This window comes from Panicum virgatum, chromosome 9N, assembly GCF_016808335.1.
Source record: "Panicum virgatum strain AP13 chromosome 9N, P.virgatum_v5, whole genome shotgun sequence".
Classification (NCBI taxonomy): domain Eukaryota; kingdom Viridiplantae; phylum Streptophyta; class Magnoliopsida; order Poales; family Poaceae; genus Panicum; species Panicum virgatum.
In genome coordinates this window covers 52609498-52626207 of record NC_053153.1, presented here as the reverse complement: position 1 = coordinate 52626207, position 16710 = coordinate 52609498, and the positions used below count along the sequence as shown (strand labels likewise).

At 47.7% G+C, this 16710-nt stretch overlaps 1 protein-coding gene across 1 annotated transcript; it reads right to left on the bottom strand.

The window, feature by feature from the left end:
- Positions 1-330: 330 nt before the first annotated feature.
- LOC120689107 lies at positions 331-2020 on the bottom strand. The gene is made up of 2 exons (XM_039971442.1): positions 1323-2020; positions 331-562 (listed from the first exon to the last, which is right to left on the bottom strand). The coding sequence occupies exons 1-2, from the start codon at positions 2018-2020 to the stop codon at positions 361-363; spliced, it is 900 nt and encodes a 299-aa protein (XP_039827376.1). The 3' UTR covers positions 331-360.
- Positions 2021-16710: the final 14690 nt, after the last annotated feature.

Genomic DNA, 16710 nt, shown 5'->3' with positions numbered 1-16710 from the left:
AGTGAGATCAGCAGCACCTCGAAACTAGAAACTTGCCAGGCACAGTCACGGCATCACAACCTTTTTCTTTTATACTTACGGCATCACAAACATTTATTGAACACAAGGGTGGCACATGGCGAACATAACGGGTACACCGTACACGGCGAAGTTTGAAACTCACACAGGCGTATGTACATAGCACAGACACACAGACATGTAACACTCAGATTATTTATTCGACGGGACAGTTGTGCAACGCTGTGATTCACAGCTTACCCCGGCTTCGACATGGCACGTACGTAACATCAGTAAGCTCCAGCTCTGCTCTGCTCTGCTCTGACCCCGCGGCTTCTCATCTGCAGAGCGCAGTGGCTGGCATCAGGCGTCGGAGAGCCTGGTGCTGGGGATGTAGATCCTGGCCCAGAGGTGCCTGCCTTTGATCAGGAACTTGGCTGTCTGCCTCCCGTCCAGCACCACCGGGATCATGGCCGCGCTGCGCAGGACCACCCGCCCGTACACAGGCTGCTGCCCGGGCGCCACCTTCTCAACCATCACCGTCTCAATGCACGGCCCGAACACCCTGCAACGCGCCATGTACGCGCAGATTATCTAGCGCTGCCTACATATATACATATGTGTATGCATGTATAATGTATTGTTATGTCCCTGAACAATCATGCCCCTAATTTCAAAAAAAAAAGCAAATAGCTAGCTTTTTGATTTTTTTTTGTGCATCCGCACCCACAACTTATAACTTAGCTCCTTGCCTGCCTAATAGAGAAGCTTGAACAAAAATCAACATAGACTAATTCAATGGATCGCGTAGTAATTTCTTTTGCAGAGCACAAATTTATTGCCTTTTTAGCTGGTCCATAAGCTCTTCACCACTGATTGAACAGTTCTAGATCCCAACCATTTTGTCATTGAAAGCCTTTTAATTAATCCCAATAGAAAGTTTTGGAATCACATTCAAAAGTTCTTAGTTTTGATTTGTGAAGTACCCAAATAAGATCTTTGAAATTCTGGTTTTTCAAAGTTCCATTGGGTAAAATTTGGAAACATCTAAAAAATGTAAAAGCCGGACACGTATTGTCGGCTTCTTGAGCTAGGTTTTAAAAAAGTTCCATTATACATCGATTCGATGTCGAAAACTTTTGAAAACGTAGCGTTTACGCAACTATTGTCCGTCACTCTGAGAAATAACGTGTGACTCCATTGCAAGGCGCCTCGATAAAAAGAGACACGGTTCGCCCCCTGACTATGCACAAGGAAGTGCTAGGGTTCAGATCTAATTAGCCGTATCCACGCACACAAGCGGAGAAGAAGAGTAGTGTGCTTACGAGTTGAAGAACTCCATGATGTCCTCCTTGCTGATGGGGTAGCCTTTGGAGAAGGTGATGAACAGGGATCGGTAGTCGTCTGGCAAGGGGCTTTGCATTATTGGAATCCACGGGGATGCCATGGGGTTTAGTGGAAAGGATGTTGCCATCGGGTTAAGTGGCAAGGGTGCCACCCTCGGGGTGGCGCGGATTATTGGGGAGCTGACCGTCGCCCTCGGCGGGGTAGCAGGCACACTACCTGTGTTGCTGCTGGGCATGCAAGTGGTGTTGTTGCCGACGTTGCAAACGGCGAGGCAGATGTTCTTGTGCTGGTGGATCACGCCGTCCAAGACTTCACGGCGACCTTGGAAGGAGGCCACGTCGTTGATGGGCTCGGCCAGGAGCGCGTTCGTGCAGGGCAGGCGCCTGTCGCATCCGTCGCCATCGCTAGCCGCCGTGGCCCCCTGGCCCGGGCTGGCAAGGCAGCGGAGGCACGCGATCGCCTCCTCGACGAACCGGAGCACGACCGGCCCTGGCAGCGCGGCCACGCGGCGGATGAAGTCGTGGTGGCCGACGGACTCGAACCAGAGCCAGAGCGCGATCACCCACCGCATGGCCGCCGGGTCCTGGGCGAGGTCGTGCACCAGCCGGTGGAACAGGTCGCGCTCGAGCTTGTGGAAGAGGAGCATCTTCTCCATGGTGGTCAGGCTGCTGGCCATGGTGATCGTCGTCGGCCGAGCTCGATCTCTTCACGAACAGCAAGGCCAATGATACGGTGCACGCGACCACCTCGAGGGGCGCGCGTCACTAGATGAGGAGCGAGAAGAGCATGCAACCCAGGTGAAAAAAAAGGCAGGAGCCACTTCACCACCCATTGAGAGAAAAGCAAGCATGCATCCAACGAGGGTGTTGCTTGCTGGTGGCTACGAGACAAGAGAGTGCCACACGAGGGAGCATGCATGGCACTGTGGTCACACACGTAGATATACCTAGCCAAACCTTGCCTTACATGAAAATTAAAGCCCCAAAACACTACTAACCTCCTTAGCCTTTGCGAGATTTGTGCTGCAGTTTCTCTTTTATTTTGGAAGCACAGTCGGGCCTTGTGGATCTGTATTATTTGCTTTTTCACCTTGATGTTTTATTATCTTTTTATTTGGTCATATTAGAGTTAGGTACATATAACTCCGAGGCTCCTTAAGGGAAAAGAAGCTTTTTTTAGGATGTTCACATTGTTGGTGAATAGATATACATGCTTGTAAGGATTATCCAAAGCAACAACAATAATGAGTCATATTGGACGATCGATAGGATTATGAGTTGTACGAGAGGAAGAATGGTAGACAGTGGTGAGACACACTTTTTCTCTTAGTTTTGAGCGGCGGGAAAGCACGGTCGAACGGATGTGGACAGTCACCTGACTTTGTCTCTCTATAAGGCTCTCTCTTCCCTCGTTCATGCCATGGCGATCAACCCACAGGGTGTTCTTATGGTTGATTCTGATCATGCGAGGAGTGATCACCAAAATAGACTTTTACATACACATGCACACTTCAAAGACGATTGAGCCTTTTAACATATTGTAGAAATACTAAAAGTAGGAAACTACATAATTCTTTAGGGTAGTCCAAGAGACTAGCTAAAACGTGGTGGCTATATTCAAAACTGGGTCCATGTCATCAATTTGCATCGGGCTATTCTCCTTCCGCCTCCACGCGCCGTCGCTGATATTTGACGCCACCGCCGCCGCCCTCCATCGATCCTGCACACTCTCGGGCAAGCTAGTATATTTGTGCGTGTACAAGCTAGCATAAAGTTCAATATCTGCTATATAGGTGCAAAAGGAAGCTACGTAAATTTGTGCCATGCTCAAGATCCTTGAGCACTGTACTTACCCCTGCTTGTTGCATAATTGACTCTGGTAGCGCAGCATCTCCATAATTTGCTTCTAGGCAAAAAGGTTTGTTTGTTTGGAGCATGACATTTACAACATGCTCTGAAAGTACTTTGTATATACATGTGTACAGTTCTGCTAATAATCAGCTTCATGTCTGCACCAATGATGCCTTACATATGCTTGTAGGGATCAAATCAAACACATGCACACAGGTTCATTTCTTCAGCAGGAACACATGGACACAGGTTCATTTTTGACAGAAACAATGCACACAGGATCTTTTGACAGAAACAATGCACACAGGTTCAGCAGTTGATTCAAGTAATAGCAAACCTTCACTGGAACTTAACAGTTACAACCATAGCTCGAAGCAAAAGTATCCTGGGCATCCAGATGATAAAAACTGTTTTATGACCGACAAAGGTAGACAACGATAGATTGAACTAAACTGAACTTAAACCCGAACAAAACAGTTTTTTTTAACTGACCGAACAAAACAGTTTCATAACTGAACCTGAACTAAATTGAGAACAAATCTAGATATTCAAACGCCTTTCAAGAATCTTATTCTTACGATCCTGATGAAATTACCCAAGTAAAGGGAGTACACTGACTTTTGAAGTCTGTACTTGCCTACTTGCTCTAGATCATCTTCAGATTGCAAAATGGACACTTCATCAGTAACTACAACTTCTAAAGTCAAATGATTGCTGGTTAATGCGATGATTGTTACACAACAATTTAATCAATACTTCATCAGGGGCATGATATTTTCATCTCTTGTTCATCAGGTGCAGGTAGTGCTCCCCTTTTCCTTTCAGCCATGCTCAGAATGTCATGTTCAACACCGGCAGATAGTAGCAGTAGCAAGTAGTGGGTAGCAGTAAGAATAAGCACAAGTTTCAATCGCCCAATCCCTACCAGGTATTACTACTCATCTATACCCCATCACAAATTCGTTAACCAGGAACATCAACAACTCCTCATCTCAGAGAACCTAGCATCATCAATTCCTTGTCTCCGTGAACCATTCAACCAGAAATTGAATCTTACCATTGCTCAGGTCGTCGGCGAACTCCGTTCCGTCACTGTGAATGGACTCTAGATCATCAGATCCTTGCGGGACCAGCCGGCCCAGAGCTAACCACGCAGCATCGTGGCCGAAGTTGGCGGCTAGCGCCGCTCGGGGATGCGGTGGCCGGGACATGGCGAGTCCGGCGACGCCGACGCTGGATCGAGGAGCGCCGATTTGGTGCATCTACCGGACTCGTTGGCGACGATTTGGTGGGGAAACTGGCGCGCGCGCGAACAGGCCGGCGAAGGGGCGGGAAGGAGGAGCAAGGAAGTGGGAAGGAGGAGCGAGGGGGCAGGAAGGAGGGGCGAGAGTGCGGGAACGATGGGGGCGGGCGGTGGCGAGCGCAGATGGCTAGCGCTCGGGCTTTGCAAAAAAGACGAGGGGAGGGGTAAGAATACATAACCTGGATAGATGACTGACTCGTTTACAATAGCTGTTGGATAGAGTTTTTCCTCCCAGTTTTCTTTTTTAGCCACCCAAGGTAGGATAGAAGAGCTGTTGGAGATGCTCTTAGACACTTCTAAACAATTTCCTACCATATATAGTTGCTTTCACACTGTGACGCGAATCAGGATTTGTGTTCCACAAAGATATGCTCTAAATGAGGCAATTTCATGATTCTATATGTGAATCAGAATTTGAGATCCACATAGATGTACTTAGTTCTAAATGAAGCAATTTCACTAGTCCAGTTGCTGCAAATTTGAAAGGTTGTAATAACACCAGTAAATGTACAACCACCTTGCATAATATTCTTGCTCACCTCTCTCTAGCCAGGTTCGTCCAGCCTGTGAACTTGTTGCTAGTGCTAGCTGAATAGCTGATTCACACTATCTCCATGGAGACTCCACTGCTGTAACTTTGTTTTATGTACAACCCAGCAGCCTCTCTACTGGGCCAAGCGTAGCATCCATCAGCTCTCTCGCCTTTCTCTCCCTCCTCCGTCAGTCTAGAACTCTAGATCTCCATTATTCTCGACACCATGAGGTCTAACAACAAGGTAGTTCGGGTGTTGGAAGTCCTCAATGCCAGAGCCACTGCCCGGCAGGCGTACCAGGTTGTCCTCGCAAGGCCGACCGAGCTGGAGGTTGCCAAGAACGTGGTCTGCCTCCTCCTCTGGCTGGAGACGATCATGGGCGTCCAAGTTCTCGACAGTGTGGCGGCCATGGCTCCCACCGCCGACGCTTCGCTCACGCTGCTTGTCATGGAAGCGAGCGCCCTGTCCAGCTACATCCTCCACGGCCACCCGCTGCCGGCGCCTCTCGAGGGCATCCCCACCATCGTGGCCCTCTGCGGCGTGGACCGGCTGGTCGACCTCAGGTTCTTCAAGTTCCACAAGGACCTGGTCACTCGCGGCCTCGCCGTGATCCGGGACAACCTCGGGGCGCTCTTGTTCAACGACAGCCTCCTCGCCATGCTGCGCCGGTTCGAGGAGGATGCCAACTTGTCCCTGACTCCCAGACCGTTGCCAGCTCCGGAGCTCATGGCGCCGTTCGTTGCCACGACGAGGACGCCGCCCGAGGACTCTCGGACGGCATTCGTCGCGTTCCCGGAGTGCCACTGCCACCGTCCAAGTTCACAGGACATCGTGAACTACTTCGAAAAGTATGTGGAGCCCAGTCAGGAATTCGCGCTTTCATGCCCTATCTGTATGAGCATCTTTATATCTTTGTCTAAAAATGAACATGTTTATATATACACATCTCTAATAAATCGCAGGACTCTGGGGTTTGGGCGTTGCATCGAGCGCGTCGAGACGGAGCGGCCGGGCGCGGGGCAGGCAATGAAGCACGGGATCATTGTGTTCATGAGCGAGGAGCTGAGGGACGAGGCGATGTTCCAGGAGACCGCGGCGTTCTTCAGGGTCGACGGCCATGACACATGGGTGCAGCTCTACATGCCTCCGCTCTAAGCTACTCGCCTCCATCGCCGGGGCTGACCGATCTATGTATATTTGCACCGCCATATGGTAGATGATTGATCAGGCGATCAGCGGTAGTCCATCCGTTTCTTGGAATTGATTAGTAATTGTTGTTTGATCCGGCGAGTAATCTTGGCTGTCGTGTCGTCGGCTTTTGTTTGGTATGACAATTTCTAGCCGATATGAATTCTGTGCAGGATAGGCATACAAAATTTGTTTGGGGTGCAAAGAGGTGCATCTAAGGATATCCACTCTAATGAGCTCTTGGAATGGAACGAGGAAAAAGTACTCCCGTTGTTATGCATGACTTGATCATGAGAATAAACCAAGTAGTTAAAGACTCCTCGTTCGCAAGTGTTAGAAATAGTTTCGAAATTATGGCAGCAAAGTTTGTGTCATATTTCGAGGGGGAGAAAATTAGAAAGACAAGAAAAATTAAAATTTAAAAGAATTTCCCCTCAAAGTTAATTCCTCAAAGTAAGGATGATCTATTAAAGTGAATATGACCGAGAAGGGAGTACAACGGTCATAACATTGATACCCCAATAATAAAAGTAAGTGAAATTCCTAGAGTTTTTCAGCTCCAAATAGGAAGAAAAGATAGTTGAGCCTCAAAGCAACCGAAAAGAAAAGGTGCTTAAAGCATCCTACGAGGCATGTAAAGTCAAACCCAAACAAAAGCAAAGATATTCCATCTTTATAATAGATGGGATAATCTGGGGGAGTAAAGTATGTCGAGAAATAAGGCTTGAAGAGAAGTGGGACCGTATGTTCACTCCTATGATTCAAGCACTACAATTGTCTCATCATATGTTGAGGCGTTGAATGAATGGCTGAAATTGAGGTGTCTCAATCATCGAAATGGTAAGAAGCCATGGAAGATGTCATGAGACTTAGAAGTTCCAAAACTTGTTTTGGAACATAGAATAAGTTCCTAATGGAGCCAAGACAGTAGACTATAATGGGTCTACATGATTTAAGTGTGACTCCAGAGGGAACATGTAAAGTTGCTAAGCGCGACTTGTGTCAAAAGGCTTTATGCAAAGAAAAGGATAAGTTATAATGAGACATTTTATTCAGTCTTATGAAAGGATTCTTTTAGAATTATAATGCAATTGATGGCATACAGCTTTTAGAATTACATCAGATGGATATTGGAGCAATATCCCCGACGGAGATTTGCACAAGAAAGTATATACATGACATAACCAAATGTTTTTTTTTGTTGTGGAAAGAAAAGAACATCGGAATACCATCTGATAAAATCAGATGACAGAATAGTGATATCTAAAGTTTTATGAGAACAAAGAAAGTTTTGGGTTTTAAGTAAAGCTCAAGATGACAAATTGCAAATATGCAAAGTTCAATGTTGGGAAATTCCTTTTCCCGCAAAGTTCAAAGAAGGTTATTTTGACCTCTAGTTTTGATAAGAATAATCTCGGTGAAGAGTCATTCACTTTAGAAAAGGAAATTCACCGGGATAAAAGAAAAGGGGTATCATGACTATCGCAGAGGACATACTTAGAAAAGAGTTCTAAAAGATATATAATATGCATGCGAATAAGCCTACGCCTGTCCTATTGTCAAGGGTAATAGTTTTGGAATTTTCAGGATTCCAGGAACCGTTATATGATCGATCAAAAGAAAAAGGTTCCATGTGCTTCAGCTGTTGGAAGCAAAATCAGTGCTCAAATAATTTACCCTGACATAGCGCTAGTATCCGGGATATTTTAGCAGAAGTCCAGTCCAGCAATAGATCACTGGAATGGAGTTATAGAATGTTTTGTAATTTTGTAAAATATTATAAGCCTCATGCTAAGTAAGAAAGCAACATGTACTTTCAAATGGTTGTGAGTAAAAAGAATCAAGTTTTGGCGAGTTTAGTGAAGCCCACAGTAGTAGCTAACACTCGAGTTTGGAGTTTTATTGTGGAAAAGCTCCAAAGCAAAATAGTTGTGATATTGTGGGTCGTGTACCCAAAGTTTAGCATTATATGAGGCTACAGGACAGGCAAAATGGTTAAGGAAACCATTACCCGGAATTGATAATGGTAGACAACAGCAATATACCATTCGAATGTTTTCACTCCTATGGCAACATGTCAAGTGTGCTGCTAAACACATTGACAATGGGTTATATGTTGCAAAGGAGAAAATCCAGAATCATATGAAATCATGGAGCACCAAAGTATCAAGCAAGTGCTTGCGGATCCGCTTAACAAAAGGCCTACCGCCCAAGTCGACATGGATTTTACGGGAGGACTACGGTTTCTGGATTACTAAAGGGCCCAAAGAAAGATTAAGGTCTTGTTTTAATACAGAAAGGTACATTGTGGCTGTTAAGTCTGACGGTAACTAATAACCGTCATGATGAGGCACGCTCTACGTACTGATCTGCAATAAGATGAGGCCAATAGCAAAGCAACTAAAGAAAAAGTAAAGAGTTAAGTTCAAATTGAGAAGTTTAGAGTATAAAGGTGAGATCAAGGGGGAGAATGTTAGTATTGATCACCACCGACTCGGTCCAACGACCGAGTTGGGCCCTTGACTCGGCTCCTTGGTCGGGGGAGCCCAACCCTATTGGGTTGTGGGCCCCTGTCGCGCCAGCGCTATATAGAGGAGGTGGGGGCGCAGAGGCACGCAGGCCAAGAGAGTCGCCCCACTCCCACCAACCGACCGACCGAGGTGGTGCCGGAAGCGACAGGAAGCCCGCCGCCCCTGAGCCACGCATCTACACCGCCCGTCGCTGCCTGTGCGCTGCCTCCGTCAACGAACGAGATCGTGCCGGTACCCTCGATGGCGACAACAGTGACAAGGTATTTATCCACAGTTAACGTTTTACCCACTCGATCTACTCCTAGGCGAACCAACAAAGATCCTAACAACAGGCACGTGTTAGATGCGAAGACGAATAGATGATGAAGAACAACAAGATCAACCACAAGAGACAGGAGGATTTAACATGGAAAACCCCTCCAATGTGGAAGGAAAAAACCACGGGCACCAGCAAGCAAATCTTCACTATATCAGGTGTGTGTTTACAACGCCTAACGGCGGCTGACAAGATGATTAATCAGCGAGGAATCACAATATAACAGCACAGACACAGCAGCGAGGCCAGCAGGCACGGGTGCACGGCGGGGCTGGCGTCGCATGAGGCTGGAGCCTATGGCGGCTAGTAGGCACAAGGGCACACAAAGGGCCGAGCGCGTGGTGGCGAGGGCGGCAGCCGTCAGGCATGGGGGAATACTTCATGGTGGCTGCTACGAATGCTCTAGGAAGAAGAAATTCCATCATGAGAGGCACCAGTCATCGATGTAGCATCTAGATTTTGTGATGTTGCAGCAGGCATTTGAAGATGTTTCGAGTAGTATTCACTGATGTTGCAGCAGTGAATTTTTTATGTTGCATGGTTGGCAATGATTTTTCTAACTGAAGGTGGATGATGATTTTATTCTGAGTTCGGGATGTTGCAATAATGTAAAATTCAGATGTTGCATTTCGTTGTTTAGAGATTTGATGTTGCACATGGTTTTGCCAGATATTTTGATGAAAGGATTTTTTCCAATCAAACATTACTCGAAACGTTCACAAATTTTGTGATGGGTCCTTTTTTTATGTGTGGAGATTTGTTTCCAAAATTTTATTCTTTGCAGGTTGCATACAACATGTGATGCATGGTTCAGCGGGATTTTTTCAGCTTTCCAACCGTCCGACACTAACTCCCTGTATTGGACATCCGGACACTAGCAACTCCGTTTTAATAGTAGGACAACGAAAGAACACATATGTTTTTTCAAACTATTCACATAGGCGAATTTTTCAATGGGTCACCACCGAGAGCGCAACCTGGTGAAGTAAAGTTCACACCAGCCATACATGAATTTTGAATTAATTAGCCTATCAACTCGTGCTCCCGCACGGGCTAATTAGAATTAATATAAAAATAAGACTTATAGCTAATTATAATTATCTATCTCACATCCTCTTTCATCTATTAAATATTCTAACACATACTCTAAAATATATATATTTATCATTATACAATTGCAATAGATTTCATCTTGCATCACACCTTCATGTATGTTTAATATATTGAACCATTTGTTTGTGAATTGGGTATTCTTATCTTTTCCATCATACATGAATACATGGTGACACATATCATGTGTAGTATTTTTTTTATAAATAACAACATAAATAATATAATAATAATGATACAGATAGTAATTTAGATTTTTATATTGGTATACTTTAATATTTAATTGTAATTATATAATTTAGATTCATATTTAGATGTTATTTTAAATTTAATTATGAAATAATTGGATAATTTACATGCAAATTTAGTGGGTTATTTGTGTTACTTTTATAATGGGATAGGTGGATAATTTACACGAAGATTAAGGGGTTACTTTAGATTTTTTATAATGACAGAGGATGGGTAATTTAGATACATATTTAGGGGGTTAATTTTGTCTATTTTCGTAATGACAAACTGAGTAATTTATTAGGAAAAATAACAGATCCAATGGCAATTACAATTAGATTTGTGGGATTGATTTTTATGAGATCCAATCTCTATTTTTGTAGATTGTCCATATATGATCTTAGGTGACTTCATGTGGAAATTTAAAAGGAGCCTCCGATTAATAATAGTAAAATTGGATTTTTTGAAACTGTATATGCACCTCTATACACCTCACCACATAAGTCGGTTTCACACCGCGGTGGTTTGAGCTAGAATTGGCTATCCAATAAATATATGTTCTGAATGAAGCAAATTAACTAGTCCAGCTTTTTTTAGACAGCATGGAAATGGTAAGACCCATTGAATGCATTCGGTCGTCCGCGTATCTCTCATCCAGGTCAACTAAACCTGTGAGACTGCGACAACCTTGCTGCAAGCTGGTGTTGATTCACAACACCTCCACGCCGTTCAAACCTTCTTCAGCCCAAGGCTATACATATGCTTCTCCAGGATGGGTGCATAGCTCGTGCTGCCTCTCCCTTTGTCTCCCCCAATCCACCAGTTTATTCCAGATGTCCACTATGCGGTCCAAGGTCATTCGGGTGTGGGAAGTGCTCGACGCCGGGGAGACTGCCCGCAGCGCGTATGAGCGGGTCCTCGCTCGGCCGACCAGTCTAGAGGTTGCCAAGAACACGATCTGCCTTCTCCTCTGGCTGGAGACGATCGCGGGCGTCCATGTTCTCGAAGACGTGTCAGCCATGGAGGTCAGCGGCATCACGCTGTCGCGGCTCGTCATGGAGGCTGACGCCCTCCACAACTACCTCCTCCACGGGCCGGAGAAGCTGCCGGAGCCCCTCGTGGGCGGCATCCCAGCCATTGAGGCACTCTGCAGCAGCGGACGGCTGGTGGACTTCAGGTTCTTCAAGTTCCATAGGGACCTTGTCGCGCGCGGCCTCGTCGTGATCCGGGACACCATCGCGGAGGTCATCATCAGCGACCACCTTCACATGATGTTGCGCCGGTTTGAGGATGAGTTCCACTCATTGGCACCGGTGACGACCAGCGTGCCAGCGCCGGAGCTGATCGCGCCGTTCGTCGCCATTGCAAGGACGCTACCCGAGGACTCCCGAACGGCGTTCGTCGCCTTCTGGGAAGGCCACCCTCTTAGCTCACAGGACATCATCAACTACTTTGAGCGGTAGGACTGAGTCTGAGCCTTTGGCAATCACCAGTAAAATTAACACACGGTCTCTTTACTTTTTGTATCCCTGAATTGCCAGGATTAATTTGATGTGCGTCTTGTCAGGCTTCTAGGGTTCGGGCACTGCATCAAGCGCGTCGAGACGGAGCAGCCGTGTGCGGGGCAGACACCAAAGCATGCCATCATCGTGTTCTCGAGCGCGGAGCTGAGGGAGCAGGTGATGTTCAACGAGACCGCAGTGTATTATAGGATCAACGGCTACGACATGTGGGTGCAGGCCTATAAGCCTCCGTTGTAAGCTCGTCATATCCATATTGATATATCGATCGGAGGTAGTGCATTTGTTTACTAAAATTGATTTGCCAGCTAGATCATGTTATTGCTTGATCAATCCGGCGAGCGATCAGGGTATTTGGACTTTGGAGTGATGATTTAATTTCTAGTTGATTTGAATCCCGTGGAAGCTAGACATACAAAAATAGTCCATGCCAAATCCTGGGCTAGCAAATCTTGTGGTGTGATGTGCAGCTCCTAATTTCACCAATTTGGAATCTCATTAGCTCATTTGTTATGCAAACTAAGTCCTATACATGTTGTATACTAATATTGGGGCTGTTTGCAACAGTTTTGAGCTCTGAGGGTCTCTTTGCAAAGATGCCTTTATATGGCTCTTCCTAACTCGGGATTGAACTGAGAGAGTAAGGGTCTTGTTCTTCCCGTTTGGTGGTTGAGATGGGGAGAGAGGAGATGTGAGGGGTGAGGCTTTGATCTACTGAATTCATCCATTGGAGAGTGAAATCGGAGGGGATTTGAAGTCTTCCCCAACCTTGTTGGCTCCCACCTCTTGTATTCTTCATCTTCATAGTGGATTGCTTGCTCGTTGCTGCCCGTGGTTTTTCCGCGCAAGGGGTTTCCATGTAAATCCGTGTGTCTACTTATGATTCGGTATTTATCTTACCATACTTGTTGATTGGTTGCTATCTTGCTTGCTATTGGTGCCATATTGTTCAAGTTGATGGTGTATGGTTGAGATTGGCATATGATGCATGCATGAGTTCTTTGATATCTTGATGACGGGGATTGATGTGTTAGTGAACTAATCTTTATAAGTATATTTCCATACGGGAAGTTTGTGCAGCACCATGTTTGAAGAATCGATATTATGGGGCTGTGTTGATATATGCACATAAGGAGTTAGTTGAAATGCATGTTTGAAGAATCGCTGCTAGCAGAGAACAAATAAGAGCAAGGGTCAATATATTAGAACACGTGACGGCGTGATGTGGGCTAGCGGCGTTGTTGCACCACTCTGCAAAGCGGAACACAATGGGACTGGCAGTGCGGAGACATGATAGTTGATGACATGATGAGGAACATGCCCCTTAAGCTAGTGGAAGAGGAGTTGTGGATTTTTCGACACGACACGAGGTCGCCCCATTTCCATTATTCAAAATGGAAATACATAATGTTTTGGCAGAGCTGGGAAAGAAAGAGAGGGGGGGCTAAACGAAGCAATTCAAATTGCTTCGTTTAGCCTCAACCCCACCCCCGCTCACCCTCCCCCCGGCGGTCCCGTCTAACCCTTCCTCGTGCGGGCGCTTGTTTGGTTTTCATACTAAAATCATGTAAACCGTGGTCTAACAGACCTACCGAAGACAGTGCCACGAGATGGAGGAAAGTCGACAACCATGAATTGCAAGCGGAATTTCCAAATTTCAAATCTTGGGCCCTTCTAAACAATTTCCTACCATATATAGCTGCTTTCACACTGGTGATGCGAATCAGGATTTGTGATCCACAAAGATATGCTCTAAATGAGGCAATTTCACAATTCTATATGTGAATCAGAATTTGAGATCCACATATATGTATTTAGTTCTACATGAAGCAATTTCACTAGTCCTGTTGCTGCAAATTTGGAAGGTTGTAATAACACCAGTAAATGTACAACCACCTTGCATAATATTCCTTCTCACCTCTCTTTAGCCAGGTTCGTCCAGCCTGTGAAGCGTAGCATCCATCAGCTCTCTCGCCTTTCTCTCCCTCTTCAGTCAGTCTAGAACTCTAGATCTCCATTATTCTCGACACCATGAGGTCTAACAACAAGGTAGTTCGGGTGTTGGAAGTCCTCAATGCCAGAGCCACTGCCCAGCAGGCGTACCAGAAGGTTGTCTTCGCAAGGCCGACCGAGCTGGAGGTTGCCAAGAACTTGGTCTGCCTCCTCCTCACTTGGTCTGCCTCCTCCTCTGGCTGGAGACGATCATGGGCGTCCAAGTCCTCGACAACGTGGCAGCCATAGCTCCCGCCGACGTCTGACTCATGCTGGTTGTCACGGAGGCGAGCGCCCTGTCCAGCTACATCCTCCACGGCCACCCGCTGTCGACGCCTCTCGAGGGCATCCCCACCATCGTGGCACTCTGCGGTGAAGGTCAGCTGGTTGACTTCAGGTTCTTCAAGTTCCACAAGGACCTGGTCGCTCGCGGAGTCGCCGTGATCCGGGACAACGTTGGGGCGCTCTTGTTTGACGACAACCTCGATGCGATGCTGCACCGGTTTGAAGAGGATGCCAACTTGTTCTCGACGCCCACACCGCTGCCAGCTCCGGAGCTCATGGCGCCGTTCGTCGCAACGTCGAGGACGTCGCCCGAGGACTCCCGGATGGCGTTCATCGCGTTCCTTGAGTGCCACTGCAAACATCCAAGCTCACAGGACATCGTGAACTACTTCGAAAAGTATGTGGAAGTGGAACCCCGTAAGAAATTTGCTTCGGCAAACCATCTTTATATAATTTATATACATCTCTAAAAATAACCACAGGACTCTGGGGTTTGGGCGTTGCATCGAGCACGTCGAGACGGAGCGGCCGGGCGTGGGGCAGGCGACGAATCACGACATCATCGTGTTCATGAGCGCAAAGCTTAGGGACCAGGCGATGTTCCAGGAGACCGCTGCGTTCTTCAAGATCGACGGCCATAACACATGGGTGCAGCTCTACATGCCCCCGCTCTAAGCTACTCGCCTCCATCGCCGGGGCTGACCAATCTATGTATATTTGCACCGCCATATATGTTAGATGATTGATCAGCGATAGTCCGTTTCTTGGTATTGATCGGTAATTGTTGTTCGATCGGGCGAGTAACCGGCTGTCGTATAAAAATTAGATATAAAGTTTCGCGCTGTTCATTTCTGAATTGCATGTACTTGTTGTCTGTCCACATCATCTCGTTCACATGGTGTGTAAGATTGACTATTTTGTTAGTATTGATCTCTGCCAGTTAGCCCAACGGCGAACTGGGCCCTTGACTCGCGTCCTGATCGGGGACGCCCAGCCCAATAGACGGCTGGTGGGCCCTTGTCGCGCAGTGCTATATATAGAGGAGGTGGGGACTGCGGCACAAGATACGAGGTTCGTCACCGCCACTGTTTCCCCACCTCCAAACCCTAGCCGATCTACGGGAGAGGCTGCCAGCGGCGGGATGCGCCACCAGCAAGCCATCACCACCCCTTCGACCACGTGCAGTGATGGCGCATTCATTCTACACCGACCGTCGCTGCCATGTGCTAAACGCCACCTCGTCACCGGCCATGGTGCCGGCTACAGTTTCACCGACAAGTGCACAAGGTACGCCGTCCAGAGACAGTTCTATACCCACTCGATCTACTCCTAGAATTAATAGAATCTAACATTGGTATCAAGAGCCAGGTTTAGCGAGTAGATCTGAGTTTGGGGAAAGGATCGATCTCGGATCGATGAACAGAAAAGGAAAAGGAAAAGAAATGAAAAACCCAAACCCTAACCCTAGATCGGACCCGCAAGGGAAAAGAAAGAAAAGGGATGAGCGGAGGTACTTATCGGGACCTCGCCATCATTGTGCCACCGCCGGCTCGCCGGAAGTGGTAGAGACGACCGTGCCGGCTCGCCGGTGCGGGATAGGCTCCATGACGCCCCGCCCACCACCCGGCGCTCCTCTGAGCGCGTGAGCACGGGTCCCAAAGGCTCCATGACGCCCCGCCCACCATCCGGCCGCACGCATGCACCGGCGAGGGGCGCCATAGTGGCGCCGCCGGCCACCATTCCTACGCTTGGCTCGGGTCCAGGGAAGCAAGGGGAAGAAGAGAAGCCCAGCACCCGCTGAGCCACGGGCGAGCGCGCGGCCGCCGCGGGGGGTGGCCTGCAGCGGCGGCGCCGCCACCTCCGGCGCCACCAAGGGCCGCCGGCGGCGGCGGCTCGGATCGGAACCACTCCGGCCGCCGCCTCTAGCAAGAGAGAGAAAGGGGGATGAGGGATAATGGAGCTAGGGTTACGGGTGAGCAGGCCGCCGCGGTTTTGATCCGCGAAAAGCGAGGCCGACCGTCTGATTCGATCCGACGGCTCAGGAGCCGCCGGATCCTTGTGGGCCGGGTTGCGGCCCGTGAGGGAAAGAGGGGTTGCGTCCCGTTTTGGCGGCCCGATCGTCGGTTATCGGGCCAAAGGCCCAGACGGGCGAGCGCCAAGCAGGCCGCGGGCTGCTTTTGCTGCTAGGCTTTTTGGGCCGCGCGAGTGCGCGCATGGGCCGCGCGAGTGCGCGCGTGGGCCGCGCTCGGAGGCACTCCGCGGACCGAGCTGGGTCGCGCGCGAAGAAAAGGCCGCGGGCCAAATTTGCAGTATGGGCTGCAAAGCACAATAAAGAAGTTTTACGGTTTTCCATTTTTCACAATTTTTTTAATGATAGTTTGCTGATTTTGTGCATACTTGCATCTCTATTCAATTTTGATTCAACGGGATAAATAGTTTAGAGAGCAAAAGAGTACAAAAATGCTTCTGAATAAGTGAATTTTGTTAAGTTTATGCTGCAAAGTAAAAGT